Source organism: Oryzias latipes, chromosome 3 (genome assembly GCF_002234675.1).
Source record: "Oryzias latipes chromosome 3, ASM223467v1".
In the NCBI taxonomy this organism is placed as follows: domain Eukaryota; kingdom Metazoa; phylum Chordata; class Actinopteri; order Beloniformes; family Adrianichthyidae; genus Oryzias; species Oryzias latipes.
In genome coordinates this window covers 18,159,606-18,179,632 of record NC_019861.2, presented here as the reverse complement: position 1 = coordinate 18,179,632, position 20,027 = coordinate 18,159,606, and the positions used below count along the sequence as shown (strand labels likewise).

The following is a 20,027-nucleotide window of genomic DNA, read 5'->3' as shown; positions in this document are numbered from 1 at the left end:
AGGAGTTTAAGTATTTTGAGGTCTTGAGTAGCTTGGTCACTCGGAGAGAACTCAGAATAGAGCCTCTTCTCCTCCATGATTAGAGAAGCAAATCTCCGGATGCTTTCTGGACACCTCCCTAGGAAAGTTTTCCGGGCATGTCCCACTGGGCAGAGGCCCTAGGGAAGACCCAGGACACACCAGAGAGACTTTGTCTCTTTGCTGGCCTGGGACTGCTTTACAGTCCCCCCAGAGGAGCTGGAGGAAGTGGCTGGGGAAAAAGAAGGCTGGGCATCTTTGTTTAGACTGCTGCCCCAACGACTCGGTCCCGGATAAGTGTAAGAAGATGGATGGATGGATGGACGGACGGACGGACGGACGGACGGACTTTGATTACAAATATAACTGAACTGTTGCTTTTTTGGGCATGATTAAAAACAGATATATAAAGAGAACATTGCATTTACTTTTTTCAATGGGTTTTTACTTTTCACAAATATGCACAATTGACTTCCTTTTAAGTTATCACACCCTGTGCCACATAGGATCACCTCACTGCAGAAAATGTACCCTAATGACAATGATTAAACATTGCAGAACATTAGCATTTAATCTTTGCTGTTTTGCATAACACCTACGTACTGTATATACCATTCTAACTCTAAAGTAGAGGCTCCAAGAAATGTATTAATTCTGTGTCTAAGCATGCATAAAAAAGGAAAAGAACAGTGCTTTTTTAGCTCTCTTGTGCATTAACAACTCAGTTGTATGATTTACCTAAATGCCTAAGATTTACCCAAGCAGAAATGACTCTGGAATGTAACAGACTTTCTTACATTACTACTTCTAGCCTTTAGGATGGACAGTTGTGGTGCAGAGCTGTTTACTTCTGTGCAGAATCTCTGGTTATGATACAGTTCTAGGTGTTAGCCCTTGGAACATTCTGAAAAATAAAACCCTTCTACATCAATACAGCTGTTTATCATAATGGTAGGTAGTTCTGTGTGTTGAAAACAACTACATTTTACAAAAATACCTTTTGTGATGTTAGGGCAATATTCTCTGTTAAACCAAAAAAGAAAGGACGCAGAACCTCTTTGCTCCCAGTGACCTGGGGCCTCATTTATAAAACTTTGCGTAGGATTTGCGTCAGAAGTGGCGTACGGATGAAACATAGGACGTGCGTACGCACAGAAATATTCGGATTTATTAAACCGTGCGCACGCACATCCTACGCATCTTTCCCTTTATAAATCACAACCGATTCTAAATGCAGCGCAGCCTTTTGCGGCTACATGACACGCCCATAGTTGCCCATAAATAGTCCGTGAAACGCCCACAAATGAATATTCATGGCTTGCTAAATCATGGCAAACACAGAGAGGAAATCAAAAAAACGTAACTTCACTCAATGTGAAGTAGAAGTTATCGTTGGCGAGGTGGAAAAGAGGAGAAAACGTTGTTTGGAGGGCACAGTGTGGGCATTACTAATGCCAAAAAGGCACGTGAGCGGCAAACGGTGGCAGACGCCATAAATGCTGTAGCCTCACAACCATCCGAGGGGGGGGGGGGACCGGAGCGCTAGATGCACCGGGTGACACGCGTGGTTCCTCCGAGTGCTCCTCTGTAACGCCGGGCCCAAAAGCCCGCAGAGGTCCAACAGGACGGCTGGAGGAAGTCAGAACCGGCTCATAAGCCACTCGTCCTCGTTTGCCAGCAAGTCTTGTTGCTGTCTAAAGATGCGTTCACTCCGAATTCTTCCATTTGCCACATCTTCTATTAAGAGCGCAAGATCAGCCATTGTGCGTCATTACGCATTGTGATGGGGCATTCTATTTCCATCCATTTAATTACATCTGACAAGCTACAGATGTCGGTAATAATCCATGTGGAAATGGGAAATTGTTCAGCGCAAATGTAATTTCTTGTTGCTTTTTGAATGGTTGAGACATACGTCATACACTGTTTTTTTCAAAAATAAAACTAACTAAAGGCATATGCATGAATACCATAATTCCATAGCTTATGAAGAAATGTTTTAATATGAAAAAAACTTTCCCCAGTGGACAATTAATACATCTGTCCGTCCGTCCGCACGCCCGCACCTATCTGCTCCGCCAGACGGACACACTGACGAGAATATCAGTTTTGTACATTATTTCGTTCTGTTAACTATATTATTTATGAGGATGAATTGCACAACATGCCAATATTGCAGAACATATTTCACTTTTCTTTCTGCAAATATGTGTTCATTTGAATTTCTGTTGTAATTTTCGTTTGATCTTTTTTGTTTGTTTCACTGCTGATCGATCAAATGGGTGTTCGTGTAGGCTGTCAATTTTGAGACTTGCTTTGTGAAGTTTTCATGTTATTTCTGAGAGGCAGTATTGTCATTTTCACTTTCACGTGTTTCTTCCATCTGCCGCCGTTTCTCATTTCACCCGTTTTTGTGCGTACGCCTGGGTCAGAGCTTGCGTGAAGGACCGCACATTTTCCCGTCAAGTTTGCTTTTTATAAATCTCAACTATTGCGTAGAGAGTGGCGTACGCCTTCTTTTGTGCGTACGCAACGTTTATAAATGAGGCCCCTGGTTTCCATCTTGTATGTGGCAATTCTGCTGCCATAGGTGTTTTAATGTGTGAATGGACAAAGGGAGTGTGATTTCAGCAGTGTTTTAACCTTAGTGTGAACGCAATATATAATAACACGCCATTTTAGAAATATTGACTATAGTCTCCATTATAGAGACTATGAATATTAAATAAAACATTTGACTGTTTTATTTATTTATTTTATTCCAAGCAGCAGTGTGTTGTTGTTCATGTACCAGATTTTCAGGCTGTATAGAAGTTCATCCAAAAACAATTGTCTTTATTTAGATGACCTTCTGGCCAGCTCCCTCCTGTTTGCCGTAAAGGGTCCATGGTCCATTATCAAAGAAGTTCTTTTCAAAGTCTTCTTTTAATAGGCTTCCTGACCACCAGGTGGTGCATGTGATGGGGATTTAACATGTTGGTTGTAGTCTGACATTTGACCTTGGCCCTAAAAATAAACCCTCCCAAACTAATGTAATTATTATACCCTTTAAAAAACATAATTTAGTTTAAATTTTGGATCAAAATTATGTAATTTGAAGGCTAAAAATGTTTAGCACACTTGCTCCCCCCACAACAGTATTAAGAAACTGAAGAAGTACGATGAAGGTGTCTTGATGTGCCTCATCTTTTGCTACCACTGTTTTACACATTTTAGGTGCAGAAAAAAGTTTAAGTTTTCTGCTTTTTTAAAAATAGACCAACGGACAATTGGTCTTAGCAGAATGTGATGTGAAGATAACAAAAAAAAAAAAAAATACACGATTAATATCCGCACTTAGTCATCTTTGTCTGACTTGAGCAATACATGCAGAAAGAAAGAGGAACTATGTTGTTTGGTGGGATTGTGGCCCAAAACCTTAAATGGCTAAATATGGGCAAACTCATGCGCTTTTTTGTTTGGGAAAAAAGCCTTTCAAAAAGTTAAAAGTCGAGTTTCGTCCATTAGACATGGACAACAGAACTGTGGAATTGTACATGTGTCGTTTAAAAATACAGATGCTGTGCTTTTCCGCCGTGACTAAGTTGTTTGTGTTGGTGCTTGCGTGTATTTTATCTCCATGTGCCTTGTGATTCATCCTCAGTTAAGAATACTCAGTCTGGTAGCTGAACCTCGTGTACTCCACAGTTAAATGAGGAATCGGGAATAAGAAGTGAGAGGGCTGGATGTCCCTTAACTCGGATGTCAAGCGACTGTTCTGTCATTGTGAAACACATGATGACCACTGAAACCTCTGGGAACCATAGTGCAGGAAACCTTGGCCCTAAATTTGAACAAACCACCCATAAAATAAAATTATTTTGAGAATATTTAACCTTTTTCTTCAAAATGTGCTAAATTTCCATATATCTATGTGCTCAAAAAGTCTTGTTAGTCAACAAATTTAACCCATCTTATGGGTCTTTTTCATGAGAAATTCCTCATCAAATGCTGGGAACGGTTTCACTTTTAAAGGTCCCCTCACATTCTTTAAAAAAAGCTATTTCCTTCCCAAAAATCTGACTGTGTGACCAACAAATATGATCTTTTGAATACATTTGCATCAACCCCCCCTTTTGCCTTTATAAGACAGAATAAACAAAAACAGAATGTACACAAATAAGTTCCCTTTTTCTTAACATTTTAACTATTGAAGTTGGATTCCATCTGTTTCAGATAAAATGAAACAAGGTATGTCAGCCTTGACAGCGTTTTTCAGAGGAAGAGTTTGTCACCTTCTTGTTTTAATAAGGAAGAAGAAGAAGAAGGAGAAGCCTTTTGGTACCAACCTAAATTGGTAGAATTAAGGAAGTTTTTAGTTCCCCTGCTAATACTGAGATATATAGAAAGCCTGCATTTTTCAACAACCTTTGGCAATTTACTTCCAGCAGTTCAACATCTCCCTTGTAGACACCTTTACAGCTACCCAATGGATATGTAGGGTGACGGTAAGAGCCGAGCACAATCTGTTCTTAGTGTGGGCGTTACTTAACTCTATACTGAAACAAATGCAGCAAATCTAGATAAAGTTTAAAGCTAATTTGTTAATTTTAAACAAGATTTTTGTTTAATTGCTATTATATTTACATATGGATTCACCTAATTTTTTACTTTGTCATCTATGTTTGTTAGCTCCAACATGTTTTGTTTTTGTTTATATTTTTTCAAATTTCTGTTATTTTGGTTTGGGATGATAGTGTGACCTTAAATAAATTAGAAGTATTTGAAGCAAAACCTGGCATCTCTATTGTTTTAGTTTTAACAGAACTCTTCAAATCTACTAAAAAAAGTATATTTTTTATCCTTGTAGAAATAATAAATTTAAAAAAAAAATCTCTTCTGTTCAAAAGTAGCCAAATGAAATTAAAATTGCTTGTTTATCCAAGAGTACACATTGGTCTTTTCTTTTGCTTAACCTTTTTTCTTTTTTTCCCCCAACTGACTCAAAAGAAATGGTGAGCTGAGCTAAAAGGATTACGAAACTTGGATACTACCACAGGAGTTACAGAGTGTGGACATCAACCTCCAATCATTTTGACCAAACTGATGTTCAGCAGAGGAGTGCAACACTTCCTGTTGCGACGTACCCTGTATCCTGTTTTCCACAGTCAGTGGTCATGCGTGTCATTCCCCTCTGCAGAGCAGTGCAAGGCGCAATCTTGTGATCTTGTGCTGTGAGCATAAACTGAAGGGAAACATGAAATGTTTGCTAAAAAAAAAAACACAAAGTAAAAAAACATTTAGTTTAATATAGTTTAGTTAAAAATGTGAGCAGGTGAGCACTTCACTGTTGCTTAACAACAAGGTTTTTGTAGCATTAAGTGAGGCACCACAGAGTTTGATAAGTGCATTTTCCGCACGGTATGAGTAATTTCTTAAATTAAATGCAAAGAAACAGTGAGTCTTGCACACAACATGTCCAGAACGTGACAACCCAAGTCGTGTGACAAGATTAAGAGGTGTCAATATAACAGTTTGTATAGTTGCACGGGTTTTCATCTGTAGAAGATAAGTATCACAGGACTGAAACTATGAAGTGCTAAGTTTCACCTTGTACCAAAACAGAATGCCTCTCTCAGTTAGAGATGCTGCAGGTCACAGGCAGGTTTTGCAGTTTCACTGTGTCAATAAAGATTTAAGTAATTAGTGAACACTAGAAGTTTTACTTAAGAAAAGATGTTCATTGACGTGTTAATTATTTTTTAAGGAGGGCCCAGTGGATGACAAGCAGTTTTCTGCTAAAGTCTCTTCAATGCCAAACGTAGTGCACTTGAAGTTTATTTGATTACTTGAGTATAAGTATAGCAGTTAAACTGTAGACCATGTAAGTGTAGTGTAAAGTATACTAACTCAATACCTTCTTCAGACTAAAGTGAAATATCTTACGTTTACAATAGAAAGTATATAAAAACTAAACTTCAAGTATACTGCTTAACTTTTAGTATAGACTAAGGTTGTGTCCGAATTCGTTCACTACACAGTACAGTGCAATACCTTCAGTGTGTTTGTCGTTTTTTGAGGTGTTCAAATCTACAATTTCAAAATCTAGTCCCTTAGAAACGTCCAAGAAGTTCCTGAGAAAAACCAGTGTGCATCGATGCTTACTAGATTGGCAAATATAGACATCAATGAATTTAATCAATACATTAAATCCAATATTTAGCTTTCTAGTGAGTAGGGAGGAAATTTAGACGTAGCCTGAGAATACTTGTAGGAACACTTAAATAGACTACATTTTTATTAAGACTCACTTAAACACTAGTCAAACAATGAGGGAATTTGTTACCACTTTATGGTAAATAAGTAGCATGAAAGAGCTTTGTTTTTGTGTCATTCATGAGAAATGAACATTATAATACACTTAAAAGCTCAAAATGGTAACTTTGCATGATATAGGCTCTTTAAAAACATTGTTTAGCTTGGTAAACTTGCAGATTTCCTCACTTTTATGCTAATTGTCCAGCTAGGTTTCAAACTAGTGTTCTTATCATAAAGACAGAAACATAAGAAAGCAAAGAAAGAAGAAGGGCTTTGTTTTAAAATAAATTTTGCTAACATGAACCATTTAAGATTGCTAACACATATTTGAAAATGTTTAAAAGAACGTTTTAATAATGTTTTTAAATCACATAACTCTCAACCACGGTTGGTTCTTTCTTTTTTACCTTCATCTGTTGAGCAACAGCAAACTGAAATTTACTGAAACTAGCAGCCTTTCTTCTAAGTTGTCCTGAAGACAGCATAAAAGTCTATTTTTCCCAAATTACTCAACTTAGTATTATTAGGACCTTACTGAAAACCAGTCTCATGGCCTCCACGTCGCCTACACAAAGCTAAAATTAATACATTTGTGCTGATGTTTGTCAAAACCTTCATTTCTATTTGCCGTTTTGTTTTTGGATCTTCAGCCCAGTTTTATTTATCTTGCAGACGAGGCAGAACTCATTTCCCAGCAAGCACTCAAAAAAGGCCTGACACAGCAATTCACAGGAGCTTTAGCTGTATCTTTTCTTTACCCAAACCACAGCTGTAAACAGTTTTTGTTAAAACTGATAAGTCCATCAGAAATGAGAACATTTTTGTGACTACTTGCAGATTTTGTTGTTTTTGCCAGTGATCCTATTGTGAGAAGAACAACGCAGAGAAGAACAAAAATGCCACATTGTGATGGTTTGACAGTAGAGGGTATGATACATGCGAATGGATGCTTCAGGCTTTGCTTAAAAATTATTCACACACTGCAAAAATCGTCGCTCCAAAAATACTTTAAATCATTTAAATCATTTTTAAATAAGCAAAAAATACGCCAATGGGGTAGAAATGGTCTTGCCAAGAATTCTTATTTTGAGAGAAAAATTCTAGTCACAAAGACATATTTTCTCAAACTACGATTATTTTGTTGTTGAACAACTTTGTGGTTAAGATTATTTTTCTCGCAGAACAGAAAATAAGATTACTTGACACAAAGCATTTTTACTTTCTTATGATTCATTGCAAGTTTTATTATTCTGCTTTGGTCTGCGCAAAACAAATCCTAATACATGTGTGGGAACCTTTAACTAGTGAGGAGTTGAGTGTGTTATGTTTCTAAGCACTCCAGTTTATTCATTGTACGCTTTGATCTAATTTTTCATGACATTTAAATTAGTACTCCATAGAGCAAATTTTGCATCCATATTTCCTTAGGCTGCTTGACTATACTGTCATCATTCTAAATTGGTATTAAATCTTACAAAAAAGCAAAAGGAAAAATTTCAATAAAAGCAGTAAAAGAAATACAGGCCAATAACAACATTTTGTTCATATAATGGTTAATAATATAACAATTGTGTCTACTTTTGGCATATTTAGAAGCTTCATGATCAAAGCTGAAGTTCATCTGAAGTGCCAAAATAACCAAAAACAGTTTCTCAGTCAACAGCATATTTTTTCTTTGGCAAATTCCCCTTAAAATGACTTAAAAACATCAGACTTGGATTCAACAGAATGTAGACTTTCATAAGGGGGACAAACTATTGCCTTCAGACCTTGACAAACAAAAACTCTTCCGCAGAATTCCCAGAAACCAGTGTAATATAGATTTTATCCAGAAAACATTTGGTTAAAATTCTTATTGTTGGATTTAAAAACTTTTGGTTTGTGATTCATGATGAACGTTATTTTTCACACAAAACTTAATTTTATTAGACACATAAAAACTATCAAACCGAGATGTGTGTTCTTTATTTGTCTAGTTTAAAAGCAGATTGTTATATTTTTTGTCATGCTGTGATGTATAGAGCCTCGGATGTGGCAGTCATTTGCGTCATCACTTTGAGCAACAATAAACAATGTTGGGTTTTAGAGTTAACAATGTTGGAGATGTGCGGATGGAGGTAAATGTTTCCAAGTATTAATCAGGGACTGTAAGTTATAAATTAATGATAACTCTGCAAGGTTTCAAGCTTTAGTATTCTTTAGTGTTACCCTCATTTCACACATTGATTTTCAGACAAATACAGACATAAATGCAGACTGATTACATTGACGGCATAATTATCTCCAAACTATCTACAGTCCTGTGTTCCTCCAATGCTTTCAGCTGCATAATTGTGCTGCTTTTTGTGCACAATCATAGGTGAATAATCATGGAATTAAGCTGGTTTTAAAGACGTTTTTACTAGTTTACCATATGTTAACTATAGTGTCATAACATGGTTGGCTTGAGCAATTATAATCATAAAGATAACATATAAACTTAGAAGAACATACAGCTCCTTTACATTACAGTTACATTATTCTTGGAAAATCTTAAAATAAATCTGGAAATAAAATTCAATAACAGGCAATATTGTGATTTTTATTACATTTAGGAAAATATGAACTTTATTGTATTGAGTGGAATTGCTTCAATGTTTGTAGGAATCCATCCAAAGGTTCTTAGGTAATAACCTTTTTTTGGTCATTTTGTTCCAGTCCTCCAAACATTTCCAAGCCTATGCCATTGTTTTGTTTTTCCCCCTGTCAGACACCTAATTCACAATGTGATTTCAGCAGAGGCCTGACAATGAGTCACAGATATTTGAATCAGAAAAACATGAAACATGCAGAAGAGGGACACTTTTGAACCAGGGTTGGGAAACACAACTCCAAACAGAATGAATGCAGTCGAGGCTGAAGCCTTGTTGTTAAGACAAGAAGCTGGGCTTTAAAAATAAATAAATAAATAAAATTAAAAGCAGCATTTCACTTTAACACAAACTTTTTTTGTTTTTAATTCACTCTGGCAGTAATTTTGATGAATTGTTTGGAAAATCCACTCATGCCTGATGATAATTCATGTTTTTGGATGATATATTTTGATGTTTTTCCAACAGGGATACAAGCCAGCTGAATCCAAAATTTGAGCTTTTAATCCACACATAAGGACACTTCCTGTCACTTCGGATCTCTTTGCTGCCTTCATCTGACATTCCCCATCAGATTCAGTCTTGACACTCGCCTACAAAGTGGTGAACCCAACAGCAAGTTCTCCGACCCCTCCCACTTACCGCGCTCTTGCAACCGATGGTTCCTGCAGCCTGCAGCATAAAGATCACATCTTAGTGAGCCCACAGAAACAATAAAGAATGTCCTCTTCCACTGATTCATGTGTGCTCGATATCAAAAAGCAAAGCAAAAATCCAATCTCTTCCTTTTCATTTCTTGCTGCAGAGACAATTTTTTTTAGGATTACTAAAGACCAAAGCATCAACTCTGACTCAGCTTTTGCTAATATGCCTGATGCTTGCTTGTCACTTGACTGTACCATCGGGAGGGGAAACAAAAAAGTTTGTCTGTTTTTCAACATGTAAAGTTGAGGGTGCATCTGCAAACTTTACTGAGAAAAAAGGATAATTTTTGAGATTCCATTTAGTTTCCGGTGAGCTGAGCATCATCTGATTATACTTGTATTAAGAAGGTTAGTCATGGTTACTTCCATATCATACACTCATGCCCTGTGGAAAGCTTTCAAAAACAGCAGCATGTGACCTGAAAGATAGCTTTGGTGTCTGCATGATGTGTCAACTGTTTGCAGTATAAAAACTGAATAAACAACATGTTTAATTGCTTCTGCAGTATATGAAAAAAGAATTTCCAACCTTCTCCTTGGCTTCATCACAGTACTGTAGTATGTGGAAATAACTTTGGTGTAATAAAGCTGTAGCATTATCTGGCACCATCTGCTATCTGCAATTTTTTGTCTTTCACAATGTTTTCACACATAATAGGTTTGCACACTAAGGTTTTCACAAGTTTTAGTTGTGTCTTTAAAGATCCAGCTCAAAGTTTCTCAAAGCAACATTTCAACATTTCTGTAAAATGAATTGAAAGAACACATCTTCAACAATGGTGGCAGTGGCTCAGGTGGTTGATCATGGTCAGTGGTCCGATCCCCGCTCTCCCCAACCAACTGTTGTGCTGTCCTTGGGCGAGATACTTCGACCTCCCAGCCTCCAGTGTGGCTCCACTGGTGTGTGAATGGGTATGAATGTCAGTCTGCCCAGGGCAGCTGTGGCTACATCAGTAGCTTACCATCACCAAATGTGAAGGAATAATGGATAGACAGGAAAAGCGCAGAAAAATCCAATCTCTTATTATTGGCATTGTTTGATAAATGAAGGCCAGTTGAATGGCAGTGGATTGGGCCTTCACTGCAACCTAATGACAAACAAAAATACCCCAAAAGTTGTAACTGGTTCTTATGGCAAGAGCCTGAATCACCCTCAGCACAGAACGCCTAAATGGATTCACTTGAAGGAGACCATCAAGGAACCGAATCTGAAAGACACAGTTCACAGTTCCTCATTTGATCGCATGTTTCTCTTGTTGAGCATGTAAAGTGCACTGCGTGTCATCTCTGAGGCCACAAAAACACAAAACTGACAGAACTATGAACCACACTGTTTTGCAAAACATTTTTTTGTATTTTAAGCAACTGAGTGTTTAAATATTAGGGTTTAGGATTTTGACACTTATCAAAGGGTAGCTGCTTGTTTTCAACAGCACAATTTCATTGTAAAGTAAAACTTTACTGAGTGAAATTCCTTTTCACTCAGTAAAATCAAAAATCTTTTAAATGATCAACAAGTTCAGTTTTATCCAAACATTTCTACGCTAGATAAAGCATAATAAAAAGGTTTATGGCACCACATTCTTTGCAGCATCTTTGTTTGAGATGGCCCCGCATGCTACAGCAAAACTATATAAACGACACTCTGCTCCTGTTACAACCTCATTGAAAACAATTTTAGGCCTAAAACGGGCCCTAAAGCAAGGAGAAATTTACATCAGATTCATTTAGTTTTACATTTCACGCAGTTCTCAAAGCATCCTGTGTGTTTCACAGACTACAAAGACTTTTGTTGAAATTTCTCATATATTTTATGTTATTACATTAAGGTGCAAACAAACTTTTTTACTCAACAGATGTTTTCAAATAAACATTTTGTTTTTCAATAAAAATCTTTAAAAATGTCATAAAAATACAGAGTGGTAGTTACGTATCCAGTAAATCTCTCATCTTATTATCAAGTCAGATTGAAAACTAAAAAAAAGCAAAATTTCCATTTGTGTCATTTTAATTTTTTTAAATTATAAAAATGTCACCAAAAGCAATAAAGAAATGCTAATGAGGTGGTGTAGCATCATTTTCTGTAAAACAACAAGCTTTTTTTTCGTAGCCTTGCTTACGTTTTTTGTAAACTTTATATTTAACGCAGAGTTCCATTATTTCTGACATATTTTCTTTATATTTTAAACCTGTTTTAGTCTTTCATCTGCTTTTTTTCATGACTAACAACTACAAGTATACACCACTTACCATTTAACCCTTGTGCTATCCTAGGCACTTTAACATTGGGAGTTGGGTCATCTAGACCCACTAGACAGTGCTCTGAACCTTTTTTCTTCAATGATTTGTGATATTCACTGGTGTCCATGGATGACAAGAAATCTTTCCACCTTTATCCACCTTTGTCATGGTAGGGAGAACACGTCAATGTAAGGGTGGGGTCATCTAAGATAGCACAAGGGTTAAAAGCACCTTACAGGGCGTCATGTTCACAGAATGGCAGGCAAAACGCAGAGTGTGCTGTTGTTAGAAGCTACATGACATAAAATGCATTTAAACTATTTCATGACACCAAGATACTCATTCTAAAGGGTAACATTTTGCAATATGCTTCATTTTATCCACATTCATTTAATTCATATCAAATAGTTTAATCTAAAAAACATGTTGGCGAAGGAGTTTACTGTAAATTGTTGTGCTATATTTTATTGATAGTTCTTTTGACAACCAGATTTTAGTCTTTGCAGAGTGTTGTCACCTGTTGATTATAAAATAATCAGACTGTGAAATGCCAAATTTTTAATTATTATTTCACAATAAAAAATGATTTTAGAGGCTCTTTGAGATAAATTTTGGTATTATTTAAGAAAAAATTAAACAAAAAGTTTTTTAAAAATAAAATTGAAAAGAGTTGCAATAGAAATAGGGCTAGATTTGTTGCAGTGTTTTTTTATTCTTTTTTGTAAAATGTTTAAGCGTTTGACATCAGTTGTACTCAGACATCTGTGATTCTGACATGAGATGCTTGGGTGTGTGTGGTTTACACAGCCCCCCAAACAGAGATTCAGTGGTCAGGGATAAGAAATATTGCACTGCTTGTAGCTGTGAATTATTGTGACCTTTTCCATGATTTCAGCTATCTGCTGGATTTTGTGTACAAAGATGAGGCGTCACAACTTTGCACCTGCACTGATCTCTGCTAGTAGATCAAGAAAACCTTTGTATTTTCAATCTATAGCAAGTAATATTTACAGTGCACAACCTTATCAGAGCCCAGCATTCTTCCTCTTAAACAGACAATGCTAATAATATATGCAGGTTTGTGTTAGACAGCTAGTGTGTAATCAAAAAATGTCAGCATTGCAGATACATCTGTGTATTTTTAGTTGTTGCAGTAGTCATGGTGTGCTCAGAGGCTGGCCACACAAGTCTATAACTGTAACAGAGAGCCAATGTTGAATGTCCAACTTATTTAAGTACAGTATTTTAAATAGCAGTACGCTTCAGATTGAAAACACACTGCCTTTGTGTAAGTTTGTCAATTTGACATTCAGTCTAAAACCAGAGGCACCCAGTTCCTCTCCTGAACAGCATCTTCTCGGTTGGACAATCATATTCTTTGTTTATCTCAGTGTGGTTACAGCAACACTGTACCTTCATCTTATCTTCCAGCTGTGGGGGCCTTTGTGTGTAGATACAGAGCTTTCAAAAGGGGTGTGATAGGTTTGTAAGGGAACGGCTGCCAAACCTTGATATTAAAATGACATTTTAGGGTTAAAGTTTAGCTTTCAGGGTCCGATATCCTCAAAGTTTTTTTCAACTTTGTGACAATTTTAGTGTTGAATCTGGCAAGCCTGAAGCAGAAAAAGTAATTCAATTAAATGTTTTAATGACATTTTCAATTAAACTGCATTAGAAGAAGCTCGCTTTAAAAAAAAAAACTGTCATTCTTTTCTTAAAAGGAGAAGATTTCACTGAGGGAAGCCCTCAATGATGATTGGCTGCTGAAACAGGGAACATTATATAGACCCTGATAAATGTGGTGCTTCATGGTGTCCCCTGACAAATCAATGACCAGGAACCTTTAGCAGACACACTCTACTGCTCCCACCCACACGAATTTTACAGAAGTTAAAAGTTCCTTTTTTCATTTTACTGTCAAACAGTAGGCCTCCTTTTATACCATTTTGTGTGGCTGAAATAAAGGCCTCTGAGAGTATAGCTAAGGCCACGAGCAGATGCGATACAACAAGAGTGAGGGAGACATTTTTTTTTTCTTCAGTCTTCGTTGAGTGAGAGGAAATTTTGAAACGTTGTGCAATGGTGCCACAAACGTTTTGAAAGGTTGTAAGAGGGTTTTACCAGCAAAGCGTCTGAAAGTTGGTCCATTGGACAAAAGGTCTCCATGTTGCATCCATACAGAATGGAGAGCTACCTCATCCCTCCTGTAAGTAGGATTCATTTTTATTTTACATCTTCTTGAGACTTTTCTGCATTTGAACCTTAAAATCAAAGATACCTGAAGCGTTTGATTCTGACGTAATTTTAAAATGAAAATTGTCACAACTTACATAGATTACACATGTAATTTTATTTTTTTTGAGGAAAAGGTGACTAAATGTGGTCTCCATATCGATTTGAATGCAGGATTCGAACTGTAAGAGGCTTTTTATACTACGGGCAACACGAAAATGAAACTCAAAAGTTCTTCAGAGTTTCAGAAGTGTAAAGAAAATTGAAAAAGAAATTAAACTGGCATTATTGCAACGCACAGGTTGGGCTAATAGGTAGAAAAATAAAAATGTTTACCAGAAATGTTCAGTTTATGTGAAATGCAGAAGGTGAGTCATATTTTATCCAATTTAAAACATTTAGTGGATCGAAAATTAAAAGTGTGGCACCCGCACCATGTTTGCTTTCTAGCAAAGAAGTTTTACATGTATGTTTGTGGTTTTTTGAAATTATTTACTTTGTTTTTGTTCTTCAGCAGCACACAGACGAAATGTACGAGTCTGACATCTACAGACACCCAATTGCAGAATATTATAATCCATATGTGTTAGATGCAGATATCCAGCCAGGTGAGTTTTTTTTTTTACCTGACTGCTCATTTTGACCTTTACGTTTGTTATAATCAAGCGATGTGTCAAGTGGCTTAGAAAACATTTTTTAAATGTCAAATGCCGATTGTGCCAAAAGGATCTTCATGACCAAATGTGTGAATTCTTTCCTTTTATTAGAAGCAAAACGAATACACATGTATCATTTTAGTTAAGCAGCTATATTTGTATTTTATCTCCATAGTTAATTGTGGCAGTGCAGACTTTTCTGGTTTATTGTACATAAAAAGAGCGGCGTGTGTGCAGCTGGAGCGCACCACATTCGGGTGGAACACAGGAAACAGATGCCTTTCTTTCGGGCTGCTACAGACATAGAACAACTTTCGCCCCATGGGGTTTTTGTTAATACATGAGAGGGGCTTTACTTTCTCTTGTAGTCGACTGTTTTTAATGTTACGCCAAAACAACTGAAGAGGAGTCGTGTGTGGGTGGGGGGGCAGATAAAAATACCTGTTACTGACTTTTCACACATTTCATATCTTAATAGAAGAAACTCAAAACTACAAGTGATGGAGAGTGGATTATGCTGCTTTAGATGATATCAACTGTTTTTAGTGTGTTATATTTGGCAGTTTTCAATAGATTTTACATTTGTTCATAGCTCTGGTCTTTGCATGTAAATCTATACAAGCTCACTCAATGTTTTGACCTATCTTTAAATAAAATGTTAGTAGAAATGAGAAAACAAAACACATTTTAAAATCCTTTGTTAAAGGGAATAAAATCACAAAAATATGCCATAAATTCCACTTTTTATGCCATCTCAAAGGACACGAGTTTGCAGATTTTTATGTTTGCTCAGCTGCTTTTAATTGTGGTCTCATCACAATATGGATTTTAAGGATGCCATTTAAAAGTATGATCTACATCTGCCGTCTGTCAACGATGTTTGTTGCCAGGTCCAAAACAGCAAAGTTACACAACAAAAGGTTTTTCTCATGAAGTCGTGTCTCATTAATTTATGTCTAAAACCCTTTAGATCACTGGGACTACCACCCTCACCCCCATGTGCACCCTGTGGAGTTTGAAAACCTCCAGGAGACCAACTTCACAGAGCTGCAGAGCGTGCAGGCACTTCACCCGCCTGGCCTCATACGACACGACGCCATAAGATACGATGCAGAAAGCCTGCTGGATTCTAATCTGGCTGCTCATCCACATGTGTTGCAGCAGTCAGTAAGTCCTCTTGTTTTGTTAGCCCACAGATCTCCTTTACATTTTAACCAGTGGGACGCCTCCATTGTGGAGTGCTCTTAAAATAGGCATTTTTGATTAGTGTTAGACTTATTAGGCAAGCTTTTTTGACAGTGGTCTACACCAATTTGAAAATCTTAAAATCAAAATTTTTAAAATCTGTCGCAAATAACAGTTTAAGCAAATACTTTTGCTTTTTTTTATTTACTTTGAGTTCGATTAAAAGGATCATAAGTCTGCCATTTGTTAAAGTGATGCACTACAACTCAGGTACAACATACGAAGAGGTGTTTCTGGTGCTTTCATGTTATACAATGAGAACCTACAGGCCAAAAATCACACACCCCTAAAAGGTTGATTCAACCTAAAATCTTGTGAAAGCTGCAGCTTCTGTACTAAACTGTGTTGGACTTTGTCCTCTAGAGCCTCCAAAACACCAAATCTAATTAAAGCTGTGAAATAAGATTTATATTTGGAATGAAGATTGAAGGCAGTGGAGGTATTTTAAAAGAAATCAGGAAGTGAATCTTAGTGAGTTAGAAGATGCCTTAATTTTAGTGTTTTTTATTTTTATTTTGAACAGACTCAGGAAAGTGTGCAAAAGTTGCTTAAAGTCACATCTGAATGCTTCAGCCTCTGAAATTGTAAACCAAAACACACACACTCCCATGCAGCGAGTTTCACCGCCGGTTCAGCCATTCTTCACTTCCATGTTGAGTGCTGGTGAGGCATTACAAACGTCTGTTCAGCAAACAAACAGAGGCTGCTTTCAGGCACATATCTGTGCCTCACTGTTGCATTTGCTCAAAAACAACAACACTTTTAAGCATTGTTCTAAAAGAGAAACAAGTAGAACTCATGCATGAATGAGAAATCATTTAAGAAAAAAAGGAAACTCTGGATTATATTATTCATTTGGCAGATTTAAAAATTCTACAGAATATGATGTTTCCTGTCTTCTCTCCTAAAACATTTGGTGTCACGAAGAAGCCACACAGCACGTGTGCTTTTATGTCACCGTCCCCTGTGAGAGAAAATTTCCCTCCTCAAACGACTTCTGCCATTTTTACAGTGGAAGAATGCTGCCGGTGCATTTGGGGGCTATAAACAAGAGAGGGTGTCAGTATGTCACTCTCGATGTGATATTAAAATACCATGTGAAACCCGCTGGTCACAAAAGGAGCTTGCATGTAGTTTTCCACAACTGACTCTAATCGTTGCAGGAGGATATTTATAGATAATTTTGCCTGGGCCGCTTGACAGTTACAGCAGCATCCACACATCACAGCTCATGCAGAGAAAAATCTGCTCTGCAGCTCCAAGTGAGGGGAAATAATACAAATTTTTGTGTTTGTGGGAAAGCTTTGGGCAATAATGTAGAAGCTCGATCCATGGAAATGGAAACTAAATTGTGTTTCTGAGCTGGAAAAGGTTAAAATAGAAAACTTTCAGACATGACTGAAACTGGAAAATAAAGACACCTGAAAGAGTGTTTATTGTAAAAATCAAAAAGAAAAAAGAAAATCAATGAAAATGTGAAGAAATTTCTTCAGCTTTTGATTGACTCAAACCATTTTGTTTCATAAGAGTTAAAGCATGGTTAAAAAAATGCTGGAAAAGTTGTTTTAATGGCAGCAACAAGACATGCAGTCACGTTCTCCCGGTGCTGAGCTCATGTGCTGTGGCAGGATGGATGAGCTTGGTTTCCTGAGTTACACACGGCAATAAAAAGAAAAAGAAGAAGTTAGACGAGAAGGAGAGGACCACAAATGTTTGAAAGGCTAAAATCTGATTTGGAGAGCAGGACAAAGTACTGACTTTAGTGAAAATAAGCTTAATATACAAAACTCAAGTGCTGTTATGCTGTATTAGGATTATTCTAAACATTATTTTAACACACGTGGGGAAGTTTCAGGTGGAAATTGAACTTTAAGGTTGGATCACACCAATGCAGAAGTAATTATATTTTGCTATTTTTGATTCTTTTGTTTAAGGTAACATTTTTCCCGCGGGCAGTCTATCCACCACACGTGTCCCAGCGCAGCTCTGACGATGAAGAGCATGGTGGAAGAAGTCCTCCATTGGAGGTGTCCGATGAGGAGCACTCCAGAGATCGAGTCCCGTATGTCTCACCAGGAGAGCTGGGTAAGGATGCAAGCCGGAAGTTTCATTTAGTCATTTTTCATTTGTGTCATCTCTAAGTATGTAATTGTGATGAATCCCAGCAGCCAAAACCGACATCTGGAGAAACGTTGTACTTAGACTCAAGTTAAGCATTATAAAATCCCTAAATTTTGCTTTGATTGAACACATTAATCTTTTTTCTGTTTTATTGTTGACAACTGAGTCGAAGATTCCTCTTTTTTTCTCATCAGTCCCATTTATTTGTTAGTACACATCTATTCCTGCATTTCTAGCCTGCAGTTGATTCTTAAGGCTGTTTGCTGTCGACCTTTGGACAGGAGCTCCTTGCTAAAGACATCTTTTATCTGCTTAAATAAAGGCTTTTTTATGTATATATATTTAAAAGTTAAAATAACAATTAAACTTGAACTAGTTCACAATGTGGCTCTCTTCCACTCTTCTTCCTTCAAAAACATAATTTAAAAATTTTTACTGCAACCTTGCAGTTTTAGTAATCCTTAAGAATTCCACATTTGACAAAGTTGTACCAAAAATATTGTTTTGTCTAAGTTTTTCTGTTATTGGACTTGTTTTTATTTTTTACTTGACTTTTTGTCATGCAGTGTGTCATGCAGTTTGGCTATTGTAGTCTGACACGCGTCAGACTGCAATTGAGCAACCTTTATGCTAAAAGTTACTCAATTAACAATTGTTGCTTAAGAACAATTTCTAAAAAAGCGATTTTTTTTATTTCAATTTGTAAAATATTTAATTTATTTAAAATGATTTCATAAACTGAAGTTGACAAACAACACGTACACTAAATTAAGTTATTTCTAATTCTGCAATTTGATGTTCCTCAAGGCAATAAGAAGAAGATCCGTCTGTACCAGTTCCTGCTAGACCTTTTAAGGAATGGAGACATGAAGGACAGTATCTGGTGGGTGGACAGAGACAAAGGGACATTCCAGTTTTCTTCCAAACACAAAGAGGCCCTCGCACACCGCTGGGGAATTCAGAAAGGGAATCGCAAAAAGATGACCTATCAGAAGATGGCTCGGGCTTTGCGCAACTACGGCAAAACTGGAGAGGTGAAAAAGATCAAGAAGAAGCTGACGTATCAGTTCAGTGATGAAGTTCTGGGGAAAAGTCATCTGGAGAGAAAAACATTCATTTAGCAGGTGGTGTCCTTTCTGATGTAACTGTAGATAGTTAGTCGCACAGTCTGATCTAGTAAGTTTTAAGTACAGTGGTTCTAGTCCCCTAAAGAAACTGATGCATTAAACTTCCACCAAGCTCTCACCATTTCCCAAAGAATCTTTCCTCCATGCCGTCACTTTGAAACTTTTTTTTGTAATTTACAAGTGGTTAGTTCAGGAGAATGTTACCAAACAAGTTCAAGTTTAAGAATTTCAGCCTTTTATGGTCATTTCAGAGGACTTTAGAAAGACAAACTTCAGACGTCCCCCCCCCCCCCCCCCATCTTTTTCAGGTAAAATACAATTTGTGCAAATTAAACAGTTAAGTCTCCTTAAAAAACTCATGATATGACTTTCAGCAACGACCTGTAAACATGATGCCACGAGATAAAAACACAAGCTTTTAACTTTTTGTAGCAAGGAACTGCCAAAAACATGAAGGTTGAATCCCCTGAGGAAGACCTCTGAAGAGGGCTTCACAGTGTTCCTTCAATATATGCAGTGTTCCTCCTTCTACAATTTTAATCTCCTGTGTGAAACACGCAAAAGTTCTCGTCTTTGTGTATCATTTTTGTGTGTGTGTACATAGTCTGTTAACGTTGCAAATTTATATTTAAAACAGCCTAAATGCGATCATTGAACAGGATTAACTGTGATTAGTTAATATATCATGTTACATGCAAATATTTACATAAAAGGAAAGTAACTGTACAAATAAATGAAAGTGTCTTTAATCAAAAA

At 36.9% G+C, this 20,027-nt stretch overlaps 1 protein-coding gene across 4 annotated transcripts; it reads left to right on the top strand.

Annotated features, from left to right (window-relative positions):
* The first annotated feature begins 13,700 nt into the window (after positions 1-13,700).
* spi1 (Spi-1 proto-oncogene) lies at positions 13,701-20,027 on the top strand. 4 transcript variants are annotated; one of them, XM_011489776.3, is made up of 5 exons: positions 13,701-14,096; positions 14,640-14,730; positions 15,749-15,945; positions 17,952-18,108; positions 18,952-20,027. In XM_011489776.3, exons 1-5 carry the CDS (start codon positions 14,055-14,057, stop codon positions 19,263-19,265), a joined length of 801 nt encoding a protein of 266 aa, XP_011488078.1. In that variant the 5' UTR covers positions 13,701-14,054; the 3' UTR covers positions 19,266-20,027. The 4 variants fall into 4 exon arrangements, with proteins under 4 accessions (XP_011488078.1, XP_011488089.1, XP_011488072.1 ...); XM_011489787.3 differs by having other exon boundaries at positions 13,702-14,096; positions 17,958-18,108; XM_011489770.3 differs by having other exon boundaries at positions 13,702-14,096; positions 14,637-14,730.